Here is a 19,327-nt window from a genome sequence, read left to right as displayed (position 1 = left end):
TAGAAAACAGTGGAATATTTCTTATTAAATAACGATGAGAGTTATAATTTCATAAAATAAGTTTTTTTTTAAATTCTTCCAGAAAACAATGGAAAAATAAAAATTTTTTCATCATCTTCCAGATGTCTGCTCATGTTTCGAAATCTTGATGGTTTTCCTGCAAAATTACCAGCAGTTATTCTCTAGATAATTAAAAAATAGAAATTTGCTACTGCTATTTTTTATACTAGGATAAGTTATTGTATTTTAGCTGAAGAAGTGCATAGAGAAAGCTGTTACAATTCACTTCTATTATAATAAAAAACATACTCAAATATTAAAACAGAAACATATGAAAGTATTAGCTCTTGATAGAATCAATTATATGCAATTGTGATTCTAGATTATAATGATAATCCAATCATTTTTGCTTCACTCATTATAACAATGGAATACCATTGTAAATGTGTATTTAAAAGATAATGAAATGCAATTATAATATTATTTTTATAGAACGACTGATTTCATTGATAAGAGCTTTAAGAACACGATCGTTGTGCTGAAAAGTTGCATAATGAATGGGTGTTCTTCTACTAAGAGTATCTTTAGCATTAATATTATTAGTGGGATTCAAAATAGACTCAATGATTGCAATTGAGATGTTATGACATGTATTTGCTAGTAGATGTAAAGTAGTTTTCCCTGATCGATTTCTCAAATTCACATCAGCTTCATTTTTTTTTAATATGTTAATGTTTACGTTCTCTTTTAATAATAATTCAACAGCTGCATAATTTTTTGCTTCAACTGCCACATGGAGTGCATTTGGTTGATCATCATCTATAACATAAGTTATAAAAGAGTCCTGGGTTTAAACTAAAAACGAACATTGTTTAATTTAGTCATAATTGAAAATTTTTCATTTTAATAAAAAAGAGTTTTAGAGGTTATTCAAAATACCCTTAAATTGAAAAAAAAAAAAATATCTTATAAATTCATATCTTGAATTTATATTTTTTTGAAGGTTAATATTTATTATTGTTGTACAGAAAAAAATGAATGTTGGAGAGTGAATAATATAATCTCGTGTTCGATTATTACATGAGAAACATAAAAATATTGAATTATTTATAAATAATGAACATCAGAAAAAGTTAAATACTAAAAAAAGATGATATATTTATTTTCTGTTCGATTGAATAGAACATTCAATATTGAACATAAAATAATATAAGCTTTGCTACTAACCTACAGCTTTTTTTTTGTTTTTTATTAAAGAAGATAAAAATAAAGCACTAAATACAATTACTTCTACGGTCACCGTCCCTGACTTAACTTAACTACTGAGGTACTCAAGAAAGATATTAAGAAATTTTTGGCTGGTTGAAAATATTTTGGGCGAAACTAAAGAAATGTTGGCAGATTAAGTTTTCTTTAAGTAAATTAGAAATTAATATACATTGTAAATAAATATAAAGAATTCAAGCATTTGCTGTTATAAAATATTTATCATTAAACAATTATACATACTTTGTTGGTAAGTAGATATTTTTTAGACACACAACACGTGTTCTTTATACCTCGATGTAGATGCATATGAGGTTGAGGTTGATGTGGTGGAAATGCTGAAAAAAAAAATTTAATTTTAATAAATTTATTTAGTCCCACCAAATATATTCTTTCACCAAAGTACTTACCTGAAGTTTTATTAACGAGAGGTGGAAATGCTTTTACGCACAGAGTGTGAGACTCGGCCATACGGCAATACTCACTAAAACCACCTCTCGGGGGAGCTCTTGGTGGTCAGAGGCTCCCCGTTCCTCATTCCCCCAGGAGCCTTCTTCTTGCACTCCTCGTCATAACCCCTTGTGATGTAGTCGAGAGGTTCATGTACGAGGAGATGCTTTTAGTGGCCACTGATTTGGCCATTTTACTCCTGGAGTCCGAACAAGTCTTGACCAGATCGTTTCTCTTCCACGTATAGTAGAAGAGAACAATCTCGGTCGTCGACTTGTCCGGCAGGAACTTTTTGCGGATCAACCCGAAGTTTTTACCGTGTCTTTTCAGACCGGCAATAAACTTGCGGGTGTCCGCTTCATCCCACGTTGGGCGATCTTGCTTCGCCGGCGGCTCTTCCGCAAATTCTCGGTCGCTGTACTCTTCTACAGCTCTCGATTTCTCCATACAGTCTGGCAATTGTGCAGTTCCTCTTCTACGTTTAAGACACATCTTGCCAGCTGATTTCGGAGATTGGGTATGAAACATTCGTGCAAAATGCACCTGTTTTAACCTGTATCGGGTGTAACCTCCGAACCAATCAGAAGTATCGTTTTTGCATGCATAGCAACAGGTGGCGTTGACCAATCATGCGTCACCTTCGATACTCGTTTCTCATTGGTTCGGAGATACTTCGCTTTTTCAGGCGAACATCTCTGCTAAATGCCAGCCCCAAAAATACGATTGGACTCAAAATCATTTGCCTGAAAAATTGAGTTTAAGTAGTCAATGTATTTCAGTGCAGACCGAGAGGACCCGAGTTCGAGTTTCGAATAAAAAATTTCAATTTCAAAAATAAAACTCCATTAAAAATTTTTAATTAAAGAATAAACATTACTATATGTGGGCATAAAAATTTTTTTAGATATTTTTTTTCTCGATTAAAGCCTTGGTTTTTAATAATGATTCCATCTATGATGATTAAAAAATTATCAACAAAATATTTTATACAATTCCTAAACATCTAGATAATAATTATGCATCAATAATATTTTAATTTCAATTAACAATAGTCATAGTAATTGTTATGATTATTAATGCTTTCATTGTAAATACGTTTTTGACTTGATTGTAAAACAATCAATTATTAAAGAAAAGAAGTTAATATCGCGTGTTTTAATAGATGTTGAGAATGAGCTAGAGTAAAATGTTTTCAGTATTCAAATCCCTCATTAATCAATTTTATAACAATTCTTTTCAGTTGCTACTTTTTTTTTGTTGTTAAAAAAATTAAATCCTGATTCTACTACTTTAGAAACTTGACTGAGAAACCATTGCATTATATAATCAAGATGGTCGATGTTTCTTTCACAATTTGCTCAGCCAAAAATGTATTCACTACCTCCGAGCCAATGAGAAACGAGCCTTTCCCATCTAGACTTGGTCAATAAAGAGTTGAATGATGGCTGGCTCATTGCTCGTTCATGCAATAACATGAAGAAAATAGTAAATAAATTTGTTGTTTGTTTTTTTAATTGAATGTAATTTTTGCATCAGACGTTTTTACAGAATTACTTATTTATTAAATCATTATCCAACACTAGATCTTCTCTACAGTCCTATTTTTAGCTTTCCTAACCTCTATTTCATATCAATGAATGAAAATATTTCGTTCAACACATCTAAAGAGTGTAATTGTTTTTTTTCAATGTCTACATACGTAGAATGACAAATCTAAAGTCTTTAGAAATAGTTTATAAAGTACATAATGAAGATTATTTGAAATAGATGTAATTTTAGTATTGAGTATGCTCAAAAACGTTTTAAAGTAATAAAATATACTAAGAATATTAATTTATGTATTAATTACGCTATCTATTTTTAAAAAAAAAAATATACGTGATTTAATTTTAGTTGCAAATGCTGATTCTACAGGTGCTATCGATCCTTTCGAAGGCTATGAATACGATCTACGTGTATAAATACTTGTTTGATTGATTACAAAAGAAATAGAATATTATAAATGAATGTTGGAGAGGGAATAATAAATCTCATGTTCGATTATTACATTTTAAACATAAAAATATTGAATTATTTTTAAATAATAAATATCAGAAAAAGTTATATATATTATTTTATTAATATAGGTTAGGAACTGAATTTGTATAGTGTCGAACAGAGTCGTTTTAGTGTTTTTAGGCTTCCCACCACTCATTTCTTTATCTCCTCTACCACGTTTTTTGCTACTGCAAATTTAAACGTCAGTACCTTTTCACTAATTTTATTATTTTAGCAGATAAAAATTAATGAGTATGTTTTACATCAACAGGTTTAACAAGGAGAAAATAACAAATGCCAGTAATGATTAAATTTTATTTTTTACTTTATTTAATCCAGTTTATATGAATGATAGTAAGATTAAATTTGTTCAGGAAACATCGGTAAAGAAGTAACATAATTTTTTTTTAATATAAAAAGAAGATGATATATTCATTTTTTGTTCGTTTAAAGACATATATATATTTGTCAAAATTGGTGTCTTTTAGGCATCTATTAAACACAAAAATCTTAATTAATTTCCTACACTTAATTACATTAGCAATTATATACCGATTCCTGACAAAAATAATCTTCCATCTTTTATTATTACTGTTTATAACAAACTAAGTGACAACAACTTGCATTACAATAACGTTGCATCAAGATTCTAAGACAAAATATAACTTTAATCTTATTTAAATCAAAAGGCAACGTGGAAATAGCAAATATGTTGTCAACGTAAAAAAAATCAAAATAAAATTTTATTAAAAATTTTTCTTCAATTTTCATTCATTAATATAACATCAAACAATTAACAGTAAAAAAAATTAAACCAAATTATTTATAAATTAAATGATAAATGAATTACAGTAGAAATAATTTCTATAAATTATCAGCCTAATGCTTAACTATATAAGAATAATTTCTACTGCTGCAATATTTAAGAAAAAAATCAATCATTAATGTATTTTTTTGATTAATATAATTTAAAAAATCTGAACAGAATGATTTGAAAAGTTTAACTTAAAAACAATATTTTGTTGATGAAAAAAAAACAATGTAGCATAGTGAAATTTATAAGTGAATCGAAAACAATCGATAGATTGTGAGAATGGCCGCAATTTCGTCTCAGATTTATTTTTATCCATTTCGATCGTCTTTGATAAATAAAAATGAAATAAAAATTTATTCATATGTAATAAATGTGTTACTTTGCCTATGCGGAAGACCTTAAACATTCACAGTAGCACAAAAATCACAATTATAATTGACATGACATTTTATTTTGTTTTATATTCGACTACAGTACCCTTTTTTTTATTATTTTTTTTTCAATTTGAATTCCGCAAAGGCAATAATACTGCGAGTAAAATACATACGCGTTACGACAATAGATCCAAGCAGTTACATTACTATTGGCTTGTTCCTAATATCATACCGACGTAAAAAGGAAAATAGAACGAAAACGCATTTCAAACTTTTATTTTTCATGTTATGAAGCAAGAAGTATGCGTGTATTGAAAAAAAATTAACATTATTGATTCAGTATTACTGATCAAGGTTACTTATCAATCGCTTGATTGATAATATTATTTTTTGCTTGACTATTGGCTTGATCTGGAGCAGGTTTGTTGTCTTTTTTTTGCGTATTAGTAACACTATCGAGGCCAAGTTTACTAAGTGTACGTAGTGCTGTTAAAGCAGCCTGATCCCTGCTGGCACTTGTTGTTGGTCCATGGCCATGACAAACTTGTGGTGGATCCGTGTTCAAAGACACCAGTGATAAATATTCTTTGTAGACACCCTGAAATTTCTATCATTTTAAATAATTCAATTTATTTCAGATTATTTTTATTATATTAATGTCTCATAAGATAGTGTTGTATCAATTAATCTTCATTATTTATTTTTATTTTGCTTCAATAATAAATAAATGTGTTGTAAAAATAGTTTTTAAGGTTTTTATCCTGCTGAAGTATCCTTTTAAATAACATTATACTCATTTTTTTTTAAACAAATTTTATTTAATAAATATTCAAAAGTTTAAATTGAAGTGTATTTAAGAAAATTAAAAATATTAAAAAAACTTTTATTATTAATCAAAAAATAAAATAAAAAGATAATAAAATATTTCTGATGAAGAAAATATAGATGTAAAAAGATAAAATCACTATTTAAATAAATATCAGCATTGAAGTTAAAATTAATAAATGTATGAGCTATAAATAAAGTTAAACACATTGGACTAAATAGAAGGAATAAATTTAAATATCTTGGAAGCAAAATGATGAAAACTTGAGTATTATCATCATTTATCTTTTTCTAAATTTAATTTTTCCCTATAATTATGTTACTATTCTTCCAAGATTTTTTTTAAAAATATTTGCATTATTTCAGTTTGTACTATTTGACTGAAAATATCTCAGTTTACTTTGGATAGTCTCTTACTTTTAGAAAAATCTTACTGTACTTCTTGAGACTACTCAATTCTTTTTTACATAAAAAAATCAACAATCATAAGATACTAAGTCATTGTGCTACTTTTATTATTCAGAATAACTGAATGTCATGAAATAAATTTGCAATTCTTACGATATATCATACTATATCAATGTTACTAGATCAGAATCGAAGCAGGATAAATACCTTGACTTCAACACTATTTATGAGAATTCAAAATGAAATATAAACGAGCATACCTTTGGAAAATCACTAAATTCTACTTCAAAATTCAGAAGTTGAGCAAGATATTTAAGTTGCTCCTTTGGAGAAATACCAGAAGGATTACTTTGTTGTTGTTCTCGTAATTCTTCAGCAACTACTTGAATACTTGGCCCACTATTTGATTTATTTTCCTGACCACCATCCACTAATAGTAGTCCAGGTACCAACTGTCGTCCAATTGTACCACCAACCGAATGATTTGGGGTTTCATTTTGATGTTGTTGTTTTTCATCTTCAAGGAATGTTACTTTTCGAGGTTTCCCTTCTACATTAGATGTTTCACTGTCTGTTGTTTTGATCGATGATTTAATTGGTTGTATCTCAGGTTTATTATAACCAAGTTTAGTTAAAAGTGCTTCAGCTGCTGCACGTTTACCAAGTTTTTTATTAGATCCGATTCCACGTGCAGTATGATTTCCAATAGAAACTTCCATGAGAAATTCACGACGTCGTGGAGCACCTTTTTCTTCAATCAAAGTATATACTGGTTCTGGTTTTCTCTGAGCTTGTTGAATTTGAACAAGTCGTGAAATAGGATTTATTTCATCACCAGCATCAGTTTCTTGTCGTGGTTCTTCATAATCTTTAATGAGGTTTCGTGATTTTTTTTTAGTCGCTAGAGGTTTACGTTTAATCCGAATTGGCCGACATGGTACTGTAGCAGGTAAAGGAGGAAGTCTTTTTAATTCTTCTAACATAAGTTCAGCAGCTCTTTTTTTTGAAACTTTTTTCGATGATCCTTCTCCAAGAGTTACTTTTTCTCCAACAGTGCATTTAGTTGTAAATGTTCTAATATGAGGTTTTCCACTTTCTGATACTACCTCAAAACTACCTGAAAGTCCTCGTTTTAATGCTGTCTCATGTACTAAAGAAACTGGACTCTTAAGTTCAGTGTTAAGATCATCAATTCCAACATTTATTCCATTTTCATTATTATTTTGTACAACTGCAAATTTAAATGTCAGTACCTTTTTACTAATTTTATTATTTTAGCAGATAAAAATTAATGAGTATGTTTTACATCAACAGGTTTAACAAGGAGAAAATAACAAATGCCAGTAATGATTAAATTTTATTTTTTACTTTATTTAATCCAGTTTATATGAATGATAGTAAGATTAAATTTGTTCAGGAAACATCGGTAAAGAAGTAACATAATTTTTTTTTTAATATAAAAAGAAGATGAAATATTCATTTTTTGTTCGTTTAAAGACATATATATTTTTGTCAAAATTGGTGTCTTTTAGGCATCTATTAAACACAAAAATCTTAATTAATTTCCTACACTTAATTACATTAGCAATTATATACCGATTCCTGACAAAAATAATCTTCCATCTTTTATTATTACTGTTTATAACAAACTAAGTGACAACAACTTGCATTACAATAACGTTGCATCAAGATTCTAAGACAAAATATAACTTTAATCTTATTTAAATCAAAAGGCAACGTGGAAATAACAAATATGTTGTCAACGTAAAAAAAATCAAAATAAAATTTTATTAAAAATTTTTCTTTAATTTTCATTCATTAATATAACATCAAACAATTAACAGTAAAAAAAATTAAACCAAATTATTTATAAATTAAATGATAAATGAATTACAGTAGAAATAATTTCTATAGATTATCAGCCTAATTTTCATTATTATTTTGTACAACTTCTGCTGGAAGTGGAAGTTGACGTAGTTGCTCCAAAGCACGACTTGCAGCATCATGACGTGCAGCTTGGCCAGTAGCACCTTGACCAGTAAATTCACGTTCACCAACCTTCAATTTTCCAATGTAAAGACCTTCAGGTTTCATGTAATGATAACGATTTATATTTCGTGGATAAGAAGGATTAAATATGCGTAAATGATCAGGCATATTATTAAAATCATGTGCCATGAATGGTTGAGGATTTGGTGGTGGTGCTTGTCTAGAAGTATAAATAGTTGGTTCACCACGTTTCATTGCTAATGCATTAAGTCCAACAGTTGGTGGTAAATAACTTGTATAATTTCCTGAACCACTCGGACATTTTCCTGAATGACCAACACGCATAGCTCTTGGTTTAGGTGGAGGTTGAATATATAAAGTTTTGGATAATGCTTCAGTTGCTGCACTATGTTGAGCTTTCTTTATACTTGGCCCATCAGCAACATATTCTTCCTCACCTAATTTTAATGTTACAGTAAATCTTTTTTTATGTGCTGGACCTTGCTCATTAGTTAATCTATATTGATGTTGAATTTTATTAAATCTTGCAAGTTCATTTACCAAGCACATTGGAGTTTTCTCTTTCATGTTTGCCAAATTAGTGGCAGTAGCATTAGTGTGAATTTGATTCGGAGGACTATGATTTCTTGATTCTCTACTACCATCACGAGTCGGTGATTTATTTTCACTAGCATTTGATAACTGTGATTGTTGCTGTTGTGATGGCTGTTGTTGCGATTGTGTTGTTTGTTGTTGCTGCTGTTGTTGTTGCTGCTGTTGCGGTGATGATTGTTGATATTGGTACTGCACAACGGTTGGACTCTGTAGATTACCAGGAACTGTCGTATCTGATTGTCTATTCACACCAATGCTTACCATAGTGCCTAAGCACACATTATAATTATTAGAATAATTTATTCATTAATAACAACAATTATTTTTATTATAAATTAATAAAGTATATTTTAAAGGAAACTAATGATTGGTGCAAAGTTAAACATTCAATTAAAGAAGCAAGCATGGCTGGTTGAAAATATTTAGGCCGAAACTAAAAGAATATTGGCAGATTAAGATTTCTTTAAGTAAATTAGAAATTACATTATTATAAATAAATGTAAAGAATTCAAGCATTTGCTGTAATTATACAGGTTCTGGTTTTTTCTGAGCTTGTTGAATTTGAACATGTGTTCTTTTTTTATTATTTGCTTATCTAAATTTAATACTCATCATTTTATAACATTTAAGACAATAAACTACTTGGCAAAAAATATTAATCATGCATACATGCCTACAAATAAAGTACTTGAACCAAATTAAATAAATAGTGATTTTTTTTGAAATTAGTTTGCAGATTAATTGAAATGAAATGTAAATATAATTAAACTCTTGTAAATGTCATAATTTTAGTTCTAAAAATACAACCTAACTATTAAGATTCTCAATTATTATATTAAGAATTTTTATTCTGCCGAATATTCTATTTTCAAGCTTTAAGACATCAGTTCTTTTTTGACGATGCATCGACAAGTTGGTGTTATAACTGTTCTTTACAATAGACATACTTTTACACCATATTATATTGTAATCGATTCTAAAAAACATAAAAATAATTATACATATTTTCGTTAAATTTTCTTTTCACATTCCATACAAATTATTTTAGTAAAAATTTTTATTTCAAAGACCCCTTATGATCTTTTATTTGTCATTTTTTCTTTTTCAATAACAATTAAAAACTTGTGAATAGTGGATTTAGTAAACCAACCTTCGATGCATCCTGTTGTCCCGAATAATAAGTCCAAATCGTCAAGACTATACCGTAACACCGGCTGATGAAATTTAGCATCCACAATGTTTAGTAGTACCAAGTACAGGCATATCAGGGTTTTAATGAGCCGAAATCCTAACAAAATTAAACATAGTCTAGGATGTAAAATGAATATACATGTCATTTCTCAATGAAGTTTTTTCCTGTATTATTCTCCTGAATGAATTGTCAAAATGTCATTAAAAAATATTCCTTTAACCCCCAAGAACCTTTTCCCAAAACCCACCTGTATCTTAACAATGATTGTATTATTATTTTTTTTAAAGATGAATAGAAAAAAGGAAAATACAAAATGCAATGCAATACTGAAAATAATTCTAATTAAATAAAAATTGCAGTTACATTAAATTAATTGCTCAAATACTTTTTATAGCATGCTGCAAATAGTTCAATGTAATATTCATCAAAAGAAATTGATGAATTTTAATAAATACGTACCATTAGGATTTTGTGCGTTCGTTCCAATTAGAAGTGGTTGTCGTGGCGGTCCAGAATGTTGGAGATGTGCATGCATTGCTTGATGGCCAGCAAGAGAAATGATTTGTTGAGGAGCATGCATACCTCGATGTAGATGCATATGAGGTTGAGGTTGATGTGGGGGCATCATATTTGTTTGAGACATTTGTCGTGTAGGACCAGCCATTCTAATAAATAAAAATTATTTTAATAAATTTATTATATCATTAGCTTAAAACGTTAAATTAAATCACCAATAATTGCACAAATCTCTATATTTTACACTTTTGTATATAGTCATACTACTCGGTATGTAAAATAGTCATCGAATATTGAGTCACTTGCATTGAATGTATACTTTTTATTGACTCTTAATCTAATCTGTAGTCTTTTTTTTCAAACGAATGTATTTAATGTAATCTTAAATTGTTTGAAAATGAATGAATAAACTTACTTCAATGTTCGCAAATAATAGTACAATGCTTTTTTATTTTAATAATCATATCAATAAATTTTAACCTCTTTAAAACAGAAACAATGGAATAAATTTTAAAAATAATTATTTATTTACTATTTTCGTAGTGAAAGAATTGTTATCTTTAAAAAAGTTCATGAATATTGACAATTCTATTCATTTAAAAACTAAAGGTTTAATTTCTAACCTGTTTTGATCTCGTAGTTGATTTTGCATCGAATGATGATGATGTCGTAACATTATAAAATGAGTGGTAAGTAATCTGGAAGTGTAGAATGTTAATAAATTTATAGTCACCACATGAAAGAATTGAAGTAAAAGTTATACAATAAACAATTACTTCTACGGTTTTTTTTCAGTAAAAAAAAATGGTAATTGTTAGCACTAAAAACTTCAAGATTATTGAAAACATATAAGAACACTATTATTGATATTTAAAATGGACAAACTGGTAAAATAATTACTTTAAAACATTTGCTAATAATAAATATCGTCGACAGACAATGGGTTTGGCCCGGCAAAGAGGCTCAAGAGAGAGAAAGAGAGATAGAGAAAGAGAGTGAATGGCGAAATAAGAGAATATTTGTACAATCTAAAATTTAAGCTCTGATTTATTAAAAAAATTATTTGAGAGATTTGTCTACCTACGTAAATAAATTATTCACAAAATTAACGTTATGTCACACTTTTAAACGCACAATTATCGTATCTCAGTCTCGATTTTTGGCAAACAGCAAAGAGAGTCTTATCTCTGAAGACTAAAATGCGGCCATTTTGTTAACTACACGGTAAAAAATAAGAGTTCTTTTTGAGTTAACACATTCCTTGTAGTCCTATTGGCTCTTTCCATTCTATTCTCATTATTGATTTGTTCGACTTTTCAATATTTTTTATTCCGACTGTACCAATGAAATAACGTGTTTTTTAAAGACGCATTCTCACGACACCTATCGTCACTATTTTTTTACACGTCTAATTCACACTATTTTACTCTAATTTATACATAAAATATTTAATTTAATTTACATCTTTAAAAGATAGAAAATAACCTCTTTAGTGAATTTTTTTTTTACAAAAATTTGTATTAATAACAATCATTAAATATTTACAGGTTTTTTTTTACACAGAACAATGGTAGAATTACTATGTGTCCTTATTTAAATTCTGTGAAAAATACAATATTTACATATCTTATAGCTTTTTTTTTCTTCAATTTCTGATGGTTTTATAAATAATTGTAATTTAAAAACTTTTCATAGCATCATTTATCACTTATAAATTAAAATTTGTTTTAATATATCATCAATATGTCTTTTAATTACTTTTAAATTAAACAAAATTATTTAATATAGCCCAAATGTATGTTTTACAATCAATACAGAACATAAAAATAATAATGTATTCATAAATTATTTATTTTTGTTTTACTTATTAAACATTAAATTGAATTTTTAAAAAAATAATTAATAATTTTCCTCCATTTTTTTTTATCTTAATAACGAGTCTTTAAAAAATTCTTTAATTCATTTTCGTCGCACCATTGTGATTAATTTTACAGTTATTAACTATCCATCCATCTTCCTGAACTGTACACAAATATTCTTCTAAAAGTTTAGCTAAATTTCGTCGTTTAAATCGCAATGATTCTTTAACAATATCACGTACAAAGGCGATTCGAATGTCTAAAGTACCCTTAACTTGATTAATATGTGAAAATAAAGTTGTATAATTATTTCCTCTTTTCCTCACTTCTTTATGTATTAAATTTCTGATTGATAAATTATGTTTTTTAATTTCTTCCAATTCTGCTTTCGTAAATGGTTTAACTTTCTCTACTTTAATCTCAACTTTTTCATCAGCTTGATTACTTATTCCTTCATGTTTACTTTCAACATTAAAACTATTCATATTATCATCATTAATGTCATCAGTGCTTTCAGGTTCTACTTTTACATCAATATTTCCATGTTTGACTTCGACTTTAGATTGAACATTATTCGGCACCATTGGCATTAAAGTAGGAGGTTCAGAATGATTTTCTATCACTTCAGAAGGTAACTCAAGCGTTGAAATAGTTGGCATTTCAGCGATACCATTAGTTAATTTATCAGTTGATGCTGGTGTTAAATTAAACATAGGAGGAATAACTGGCACTGGAGAACCAGGGAATTCAGGTGCCAATTCCATCGCAGATAGTGGAGATTTTGGTTCAAAAGAAGACCACGGTAACGGTGATGGAGATGGTGATCTAGACGAGTATTGAGGTCTCCTAACTGTGAAGTCTTTGGGAATTGGACCCGGTTTTCTTTTATTAAAAGGAGGTCTGTTAATGATTGAATTTGAATTGCCATTACTCTCTAAAGGACGCTTTAGACCTCCTTTTGACCCCAATGTTGGTGATAAAGCTCCTGATGGTATAGAAGAACCAGATAAATTTGGTGAAGATGGTGATAAAATTGATGAATTCCCAGATGCATTTTGTGAAGAATTATTCGACGATGATGATGATGATACTATATCCATATCAGCTTCATCCACCATCATTCTCTTATCAATTTTAAATGGATTCCCAAACATGTGTTGTCGTACTGGTGTACTTTCGATTTCTCTTAAAGGCGGCGTCATTCGTTTTAGATACTCTTGATAATTACCCATTTGTGCTACAGGCATAGAATGCACAAAATCATCATCCAATAACTTGGTATGTACCAGTCCAGGTTGTAGAAAATTCGCTCTCATTCTAACAACTTGATCCAATAAACTTTTTCTTGGTACATCAAAAGCATTTCTATAACTGTGTGCGCCACGCTGTTGTTGTTGATTTCTTACAAGACCAACAACAAAACCACCAAATTCATTCAATTGATCACGAAGTCCAGTAAATTTGTCCTGAAGTAATGGATGTGAAACTAAATCTTTTTTCAAAGGACTTCTTGGAATAACACGAACCCCTTCTGTTACTGATGTTGTTCCATTAACCAAGAATTTATTAGCATGAGCATTTGCAACTTGCTTTGAAATAACTTCATTACATAAACGATCAAATTCTATTTTAGCTTGATTTTTTAATCGTTTTAGATAATTTAATACACTGTAAGATAGAGAATTGTCCATACTATCTGGTATAAGAGTTTGAGCTAAAGGTGCAGGTGCTCCCATTCTCGTTAAAGCTCTTCTCAATGAAGCTGCGTAATAAGTTGGCATAGTTCTCATATAATTTTGAAATTGAGCTCTCCATTCATTAGTCGGTTTCAATCTCGAAACTTTAAAGAGTTCTTCTAATAAAGGTAATAACACAGGATAGTTATAAGGCATTACAAACAAATTAACACAAGTAAGATTTGTACTAGCTTTTAAATATCCAAAGGGATGACCAACATCACTAGATTTGTAAGAATTTGCTACGAAAACCTGCCAACAAGTGGTTGGCTGTTTTCTAGCCAATATATATTGTGTTAAAGGACTTGGTTCTAATTCGTATTTATCGAAAGGAAGATTTTCTATCACCATTGGTTCTTGACTTGTGCAAGTAAACTTGACATTTGGATGTGCCGATCTTGGTGGTAGAGAGCTTGCACTTAAATCTGGCCAAAAACTTTCAGGTATCGGCCAAAAACCAACAGCAAAACCTTTTTGAGCTGAACGTGGAACATAGATGAGTCTTCTACATGAATGCCATGCAGTATTTCCTACAATTGTTGGCGTTGGTAAATATTGCGATTTTACTCCATTCGCTGTAGTTGATGAATTTTCATCATCATTATCTTCATCCTCCTGTTGAACCGTTGATTGTTGTTGCATTGGTTGCTGAGATTGAGTTTGTTGCTGTTGAGGAATTATTTCATTTGGCAACGGTGGTGGATCTGGGCCTATTTTTTCGAAATTTATTACTACACCTGATTGAACTTTTTGTACCAATGAATCTATACATTGCATCATCATTCTATGTGATGTGATGCAGTAGGAACGACCTGAAAATGATTCCTTTATTAATATTTTATTCAATAAAAATCCTTAATAATATTTGATACACGCATAGTGAGCTATAACTTGTGTAACTCACTATATCACTCTATAGGAAGTTATTGAAAATAAATGTTAGACACAATTTTTACTATGAATTTTTGTGATACCCAAACATTATTTTCTTCAACATTTCTAAGAGATTTAATGAAATAATAATAAGTTATTTTACCTCCAGTAACTTCGCACATAGCATCTATTGGCGAAGCATCACTAGCTACCAAACCAGTATCTCTGTCAACTGCAGGTGTTCCTGAAAGCCTCAGAACAAGTGAAAATAATCTTTGATCCCATCTAAATGGTTCTTTGGTCAGTTCAGAACCAGGAATTGGTGAATGCATAGGTAGAGTAAACTACAGAACAAGAATAAAAATAATAAATATTAATTTTTCTAAATATCATTTAGAATAAATGAACTTACCTCTTGTTGAACTCCAAGAGTTGTCGTATACTTTCCTCCATCAGTAATTAGAACAATGACTGACGGTTCTAAATAAAATGGACATCTTCCTTGTCCATAAGTATCAATACCCGTTTGCATTCGATTAATATTTAAAACATCTAGAGCATGTTTCAAAGCAGCTCCTAAAGTAGTTAAACCAACACATTGAAGGTTTTTTAATTCATTCATAAATGTAGCAAGATTTTCTTTCCATCCTGCTTTTATATTTTGAGGAGGATCCTCAAAAGTCAACAGCATATATCTGTCTCCACGACTTTCTGGTGACCTCTGTCTCACCTGAAAAATAACAAAACTCTAATGAATAATTTACTGGTAATATAATAGTGTCAATAGTTTTTTACGTATATTTTAGTGTAAATGTGATCGTCATGTGTATATGATATAAGTATATATATAATATGTATATGTATGTACACACAAATTTGAATACCTTAACAAAAGTCTCAACTGCGCTCTTAGCAACGTCAAGAAGAGTCGGGCGTCCTCCTAAATATGCCCTCTGATTCATGGAGGCTGAAGTGTCGATGAGAAAGACAATTATGGTCATCTTTAAGACTTAGAGCGCTAACCCCGTGTATGAATTTCAATAATGATACTACTTGCACTATGTTGTATATACAATATGACCAATTATGGCATATGGTATGTACATTTTTTTCTTCAATTATTTAATAACATCATGTATTTAACATAATGTTTTATTGTAAGTTATTTTTTTAAATGGTAAAAAGTGTATGAATTAATGGTTACTTAGGCAGGTACCAGCCCTCCACTTGATGTGTGTCCGTGCCGACTGTGCTGGATCGTGCCAGACCAAGTTCTACACTATTATATTCTGTTGCTCTCTCTCTGTTGTGCTTTGCTGTTTCTATCAACGAACTATAAGTGAGCGCATTAGAGTGGGGGAACATCACAAAAAGAAAATTTGATTGCACAAATTCCTGATTATATTAATTCCAATCACACACATTTAAACAAATAGGCTCACGTACATCTTTTATCTAACTGTGTTTACCGCCGAAAAAGTTATTTACTTTTTTTTAGCCTCCTACGTGTATGTATATAGTTATTGATTTCTTTCTTTCTTTATCTGGATTTTATCGTTAATCATTCACAATTATCAATAGAAAATACTTGAGACACTGAAATTATCAAAACTTACAATCGATTTGAACAATGATAATAATATCTTTTATTAGATGAAACTCGTATATGCTCTCTGTGCAACATGCTAACGTGACATCTTAAATGGACTCTTATTATACACATAAATTAGCGTGATCTTTTTCTAATTTCAACAGAGATATCAACTTTTCTTTATCGCACAGATGAGCCTCGGTATAGGTATTTAACAGAATGATTGAATTGGTCAGTTGAGCTTCTCCAGGTGACTAGAAATTAGACGCCATCTTTTCTAATCATACATGGACAAGATGGCGTCTACAACTAACCTCTGATGATAACTATACTCTGTGATATTATCGATATAAATAATGTTAATATTAAATAATTTATTTATAATAATTTTTAAACAACGAAATATGTTTAAAAAAATGCATAATTTTTTGAAAATACAAAAAGTAGTTTTTTTTACCGATTAAAAAAAATGATTAACTTGTCAACCACCAGAGAAAAGATTGTCTTGAACCCAGCGCCAATCATGACATGTGACTCATGCAACAACGCACATATGTATATCATACATACTGTACATATATCTAACACAAAGATCTGATTTTCTTTTTTTGATTTGGTATTGAAAGTATGTTATTTACAAGGTGTACGCAATAACTTCCCACGCCTAATGTTATTTTTTTATCACTGCTCTATAAAAACGTTTGACAACGTAAATTCATGTGCATGATTTGGCATAAAAAATAACTTACATTTGGTCTGCAAAATTCTGTAAGTAATAGTAAAGCTAATTGTGAGAGTGATACAAAGAAAGTAAACAAAACAATAATAACATAACGACGATACAAAAAGCAGATGCGAAAATGACATCCGTAGATTCAGGAGTAGAAACTGGAAATGATTCCAATGATGGTGTACAACTTGAAAATCTATCAAATCAATCATTAATAAATGTATCTACAGCTGTTATATCAACTGAAAAGCAAATTGCAACGACGCAAAAACATGAACAAAAACTTATGGAGTCTGAATTTTTGACACCAATAGCAAATTCAACTGTAAAGTCATTTATTATGACTGATTATAATTTACCTAAGCTACAATTTAAATTTCCTCCGAATTGTGAGTTCAAATTTCTTCAAGACAAAGCAGAAAGACTAGGTGAATATAATCTTTTGAAATAAATTAATAAATTACGTACATCAATCAATTAATAATATTAGTTGCCTAAATTATTCTACATAATTTTATCTGTTAATTTAATTACATTTTTTATATATTATATAATTACATTTAAATATCAATTTATAAATGAATATATTGAATCATCAATTTTTGAGTAAATATAAAAACTTGGTTTATTTTAGAATTTGAAATTCAAGCAATGCAGAAGAGAGTAGTTTTGAAGCAAAATAAGATTAGATATATGAGTTCACTAAAGAAATATGATAGTTATAATAATTCCATGTTGGAAAGGCGAATGAGACGAGCAGTAACTACCAATAATGTTGATTTAATGAAAGAGGTATTGGAAAAAGGACTTTCTCCGAACATCAGTGATCATTTAAAACGAACTCCTCTTCACTTGGCAGCTTGCAGGTGAATACGTACTTAAACAACTAAAAAATGTCAAATTAAATAATATTTATTATCAATAATTATTTAATACTATTTCAGATAGTTAGATATATTTTTTTAATGTTCTGGCACCAACACAAAAATAAAAACATGTATCTAAACAAATATTTTCAACTATTTCCAGGGGTTATACGGATATTGTAAAACTTCTGCTAGATCATGGTGCAAATCCCAATGAAATTGATTCATTAAGCAACACTCCATTACACTTGGCAGCAGTTACTTGTAAATACGATGTGATAACATTACTTCTGGAAGCTGGAGCTAATGTACTTTCGTCAGATCGTCATGGATATAATCCACTGCAGCTAGCCCAATCCAAACTTAGATTGTTACAAAGTTGCCGAGGATCAGATATGAACGTAATAAAGGATGAAGTTCATAAGATTATAAATATGCTTTTAGCTTATTTAAAAAAACAAAATAATGCCAATGAACAAATTGAAGAGCTTAGCTCATTTTGCTCAAGAATTTCTTTATCAAATACTCAAGATCAAGTTCAATATGATTTAAATGGTTTACTTGCCAGCATTGATGCACTAAGTTTGACAACTTAAAAATTACAAAATTAAATAATCATTTGAGTTATTATAAATTATCATTTAGAATATTAAATATCATTGTTAATTTGTGCCTTCTATTATTTACTGTTTTTTTTTTGTTTTTGAACATCGATATAATGCTTACCAAAGCCTGAAATATTAAGAATACGTAAACTTCCAAATGTTGAAATAATTGATTCAATTATCATGGAATATTTTCCTATCGATCTCCCAAGCCACTTGATATGTCTTGGATTAACATAACTACGAAGCGTACAAAAAAATTTATTTAAAAATAATTAATAGACATATGTGGTTTAATTATAATTATATTCAAATTATTATTTCATCATTTTACTCGATTGTTGTTGATTTGAATAGTCAATAACTCAATAATTACAATATGATAATGTAAAATACAATGAATTCCTTTGTATCAACTAATTTTAAGTATGAGGTGTTTTGTTAGTGATATTCGGAAGAATTGAATGTTGAACATTTTCATATTTATCATAAATAATATATATATACAAAGATATATTGAAAGTAATGAGTGTTTTTGCAAAAATAAATTTAAAAACTATCGTAGAAAATAATGACTAAAT

The 19,327-nt window shown here is 29.2% G+C and overlaps 3 protein-coding genes across 12 annotated transcripts; 1 reads left to right on the top strand and 2 right to left on the bottom strand.

Annotated features, from left to right (window-relative positions):
* Window positions 1-5,210: 5,210 nt before the first annotated feature.
* stau (double-stranded RNA-binding protein Staufen) lies at window positions 5,211-11,886 on the bottom strand. 7 transcript variants are annotated; one of them, XM_035087745.1, is made up of 7 exons: window positions 11,567-11,886; window positions 11,110-11,184; window positions 10,430-10,635; window positions 9,929-10,066; window positions 8,115-9,047; window positions 6,435-7,396; window positions 5,211-5,548 (listed from the first exon to the last, which is right to left on the bottom strand). In XM_035087745.1, the coding sequence occupies exons 2-7, from the start codon at window positions 11,160-11,162 to the stop codon at window positions 5,297-5,299; spliced, it is 2,544 nt and encodes an 847-aa protein (XP_034943636.1). In that variant the 5' UTR covers window positions 11,163-11,184; window positions 11,567-11,886; the 3' UTR covers window positions 5,211-5,296. The 7 variants fall into 7 exon arrangements, with proteins under 7 accessions (XP_034943636.1, XP_034943635.1, XP_034943639.1 ...); XM_035087744.1 differs by having other exon boundaries at window positions 11,571-11,885; XM_035087748.1 differs by having other exon boundaries at window positions 5,211-5,539; window positions 11,571-11,884.
* Window positions 11,887-12,197: 311 nt separating this feature from the next.
* On the bottom strand, window positions 12,198-16,763 carry IntS6 (integrator complex subunit 6). Of its 3 annotated transcripts, none has more exons than XM_035087788.1 (5): window positions 16,401-16,763; window positions 15,839-16,287; window positions 15,367-15,684; window positions 15,118-15,298; window positions 12,198-14,893 (listed from the first exon to the last, which is right to left on the bottom strand). In XM_035087788.1, the coding sequence occupies exons 2-5, from the start codon at window positions 15,953-15,955 to the stop codon at window positions 12,441-12,443; spliced, it is 3,069 nt and encodes a 1,022-aa protein (XP_034943679.1). In that variant the 5' UTR covers window positions 15,956-16,287; window positions 16,401-16,763; the 3' UTR covers window positions 12,198-12,440. The 3 variants fall into 3 exon arrangements, with proteins under 3 accessions (XP_034943679.1, XP_034943680.1, XP_034943678.1); XM_035087789.1 differs by having other exon boundaries at window positions 16,571-16,763; XM_035087787.1 differs by having other exon boundaries at window positions 15,839-16,763.
* A 339-nt stretch (window positions 16,764-17,102) lies between these two features.
* On the top strand, window positions 17,103-18,823 carry LOC118069614 (ankyrin repeat domain-containing protein 54-like). Of its 2 annotated transcripts, none has more exons than XM_035087840.1 (4): window positions 17,103-17,313; window positions 17,398-17,703; window positions 17,910-18,141; window positions 18,305-18,823. In XM_035087840.1, the coding sequence occupies exons 2-4, from the start codon at window positions 17,406-17,408 to the stop codon at window positions 18,735-18,737; spliced, it is 963 nt and encodes a 320-aa protein (XP_034943731.1). In that variant the 5' UTR covers window positions 17,103-17,313; window positions 17,398-17,405; the 3' UTR covers window positions 18,738-18,823. The 2 variants fall into 2 exon arrangements, with proteins under 2 accessions (XP_034943731.1, XP_034943732.1); XM_035087841.1 differs by having other exon boundaries at window positions 17,395-17,703.
* The last annotated feature ends 504 nt before the right edge of the window (window positions 18,824-19,327 follow it).

The sequence above is a fragment of the Chelonus insularis genome, unplaced genomic scaffold (genome assembly GCF_013357705.1).
Source record: "Chelonus insularis isolate UGA/USDA-ARS -01 unplaced genomic scaffold, ASM1335770v1 contig_41_pilon, whole genome shotgun sequence".
NCBI lineage: Eukaryota > Metazoa > Arthropoda > Insecta > Hymenoptera > Braconidae > Chelonus > Chelonus insularis.
The sequence above is the reverse complement of the archived record's forward strand: the minus strand, read 5'-3'. Positions and strand labels throughout refer to the sequence as shown.

What these genes read in the sequence shown, in the direction of transcription:
- IntS6 (XM_035087787.1), bottom strand. Translation starts at nt 15,955, where the DNA reads ATGACCATAATTGTCTTTCTCATCGACACTTCAGCCTCCATGAATCAG. An exon ending in CAGTTGAGACTTTTGTTAAG is followed by an intron (nt 15,685 to 15,838) that starts GTATTCAAATTT and finishes GTTATTTTTCAG; the next exon opens with GTGAGACAGAGGTCACCAGA. An exon ending in TATGTGCGAAGTTACTGGAG is followed by an intron (nt 14,894 to 15,117) that starts GTAAAATAACTT and finishes AATCATTTTCAG; the next exon opens with GTCGTTCCTACTGCATCACA.
- LOC118069614 (XM_035087840.1), top strand. Translation starts at nt 17,406, where the DNA reads ATGACATCCGTAGATTCAGGAGTAGAAACTGGAAATGATTCCAATGAT. An exon ending in AGACAAAGCAGAAAGACTAG is followed by an intron (nt 17,704 to 17,909) that starts GTGAATATAATC and finishes GGTTTATTTTAG; the next exon opens with AATTTGAAATTCAAGCAATG. An exon ending in CTTCACTTGGCAGCTTGCAG is followed by an intron (nt 18,142 to 18,304) that starts GTGAATACGTAC and finishes AACTATTTCCAG; the next exon opens with GGGTTATACGGATATTGTAA.
- stau (XM_035087745.1), bottom strand. Translation starts at nt 11,162, where the DNA reads ATGTTACGACATCATCATCATTCGATGCAAAATCAACTACGAGATCAA. An exon ending in CAACTACGAGATCAAAACAG is followed by an intron (nt 10,636 to 11,109) that starts GTTAGAAATTAA and finishes TTTATTTATTAG; the next exon opens with AATGGCTGGTCCTACACGAC. An exon ending in GACAACAGGATGCATCGAAG is followed by an intron (nt 9,048 to 9,928) that starts GTTGGTTTACTA and finishes ATGTGTGCTTAG; the next exon opens with GCACTATGGTAAGCATTGGT.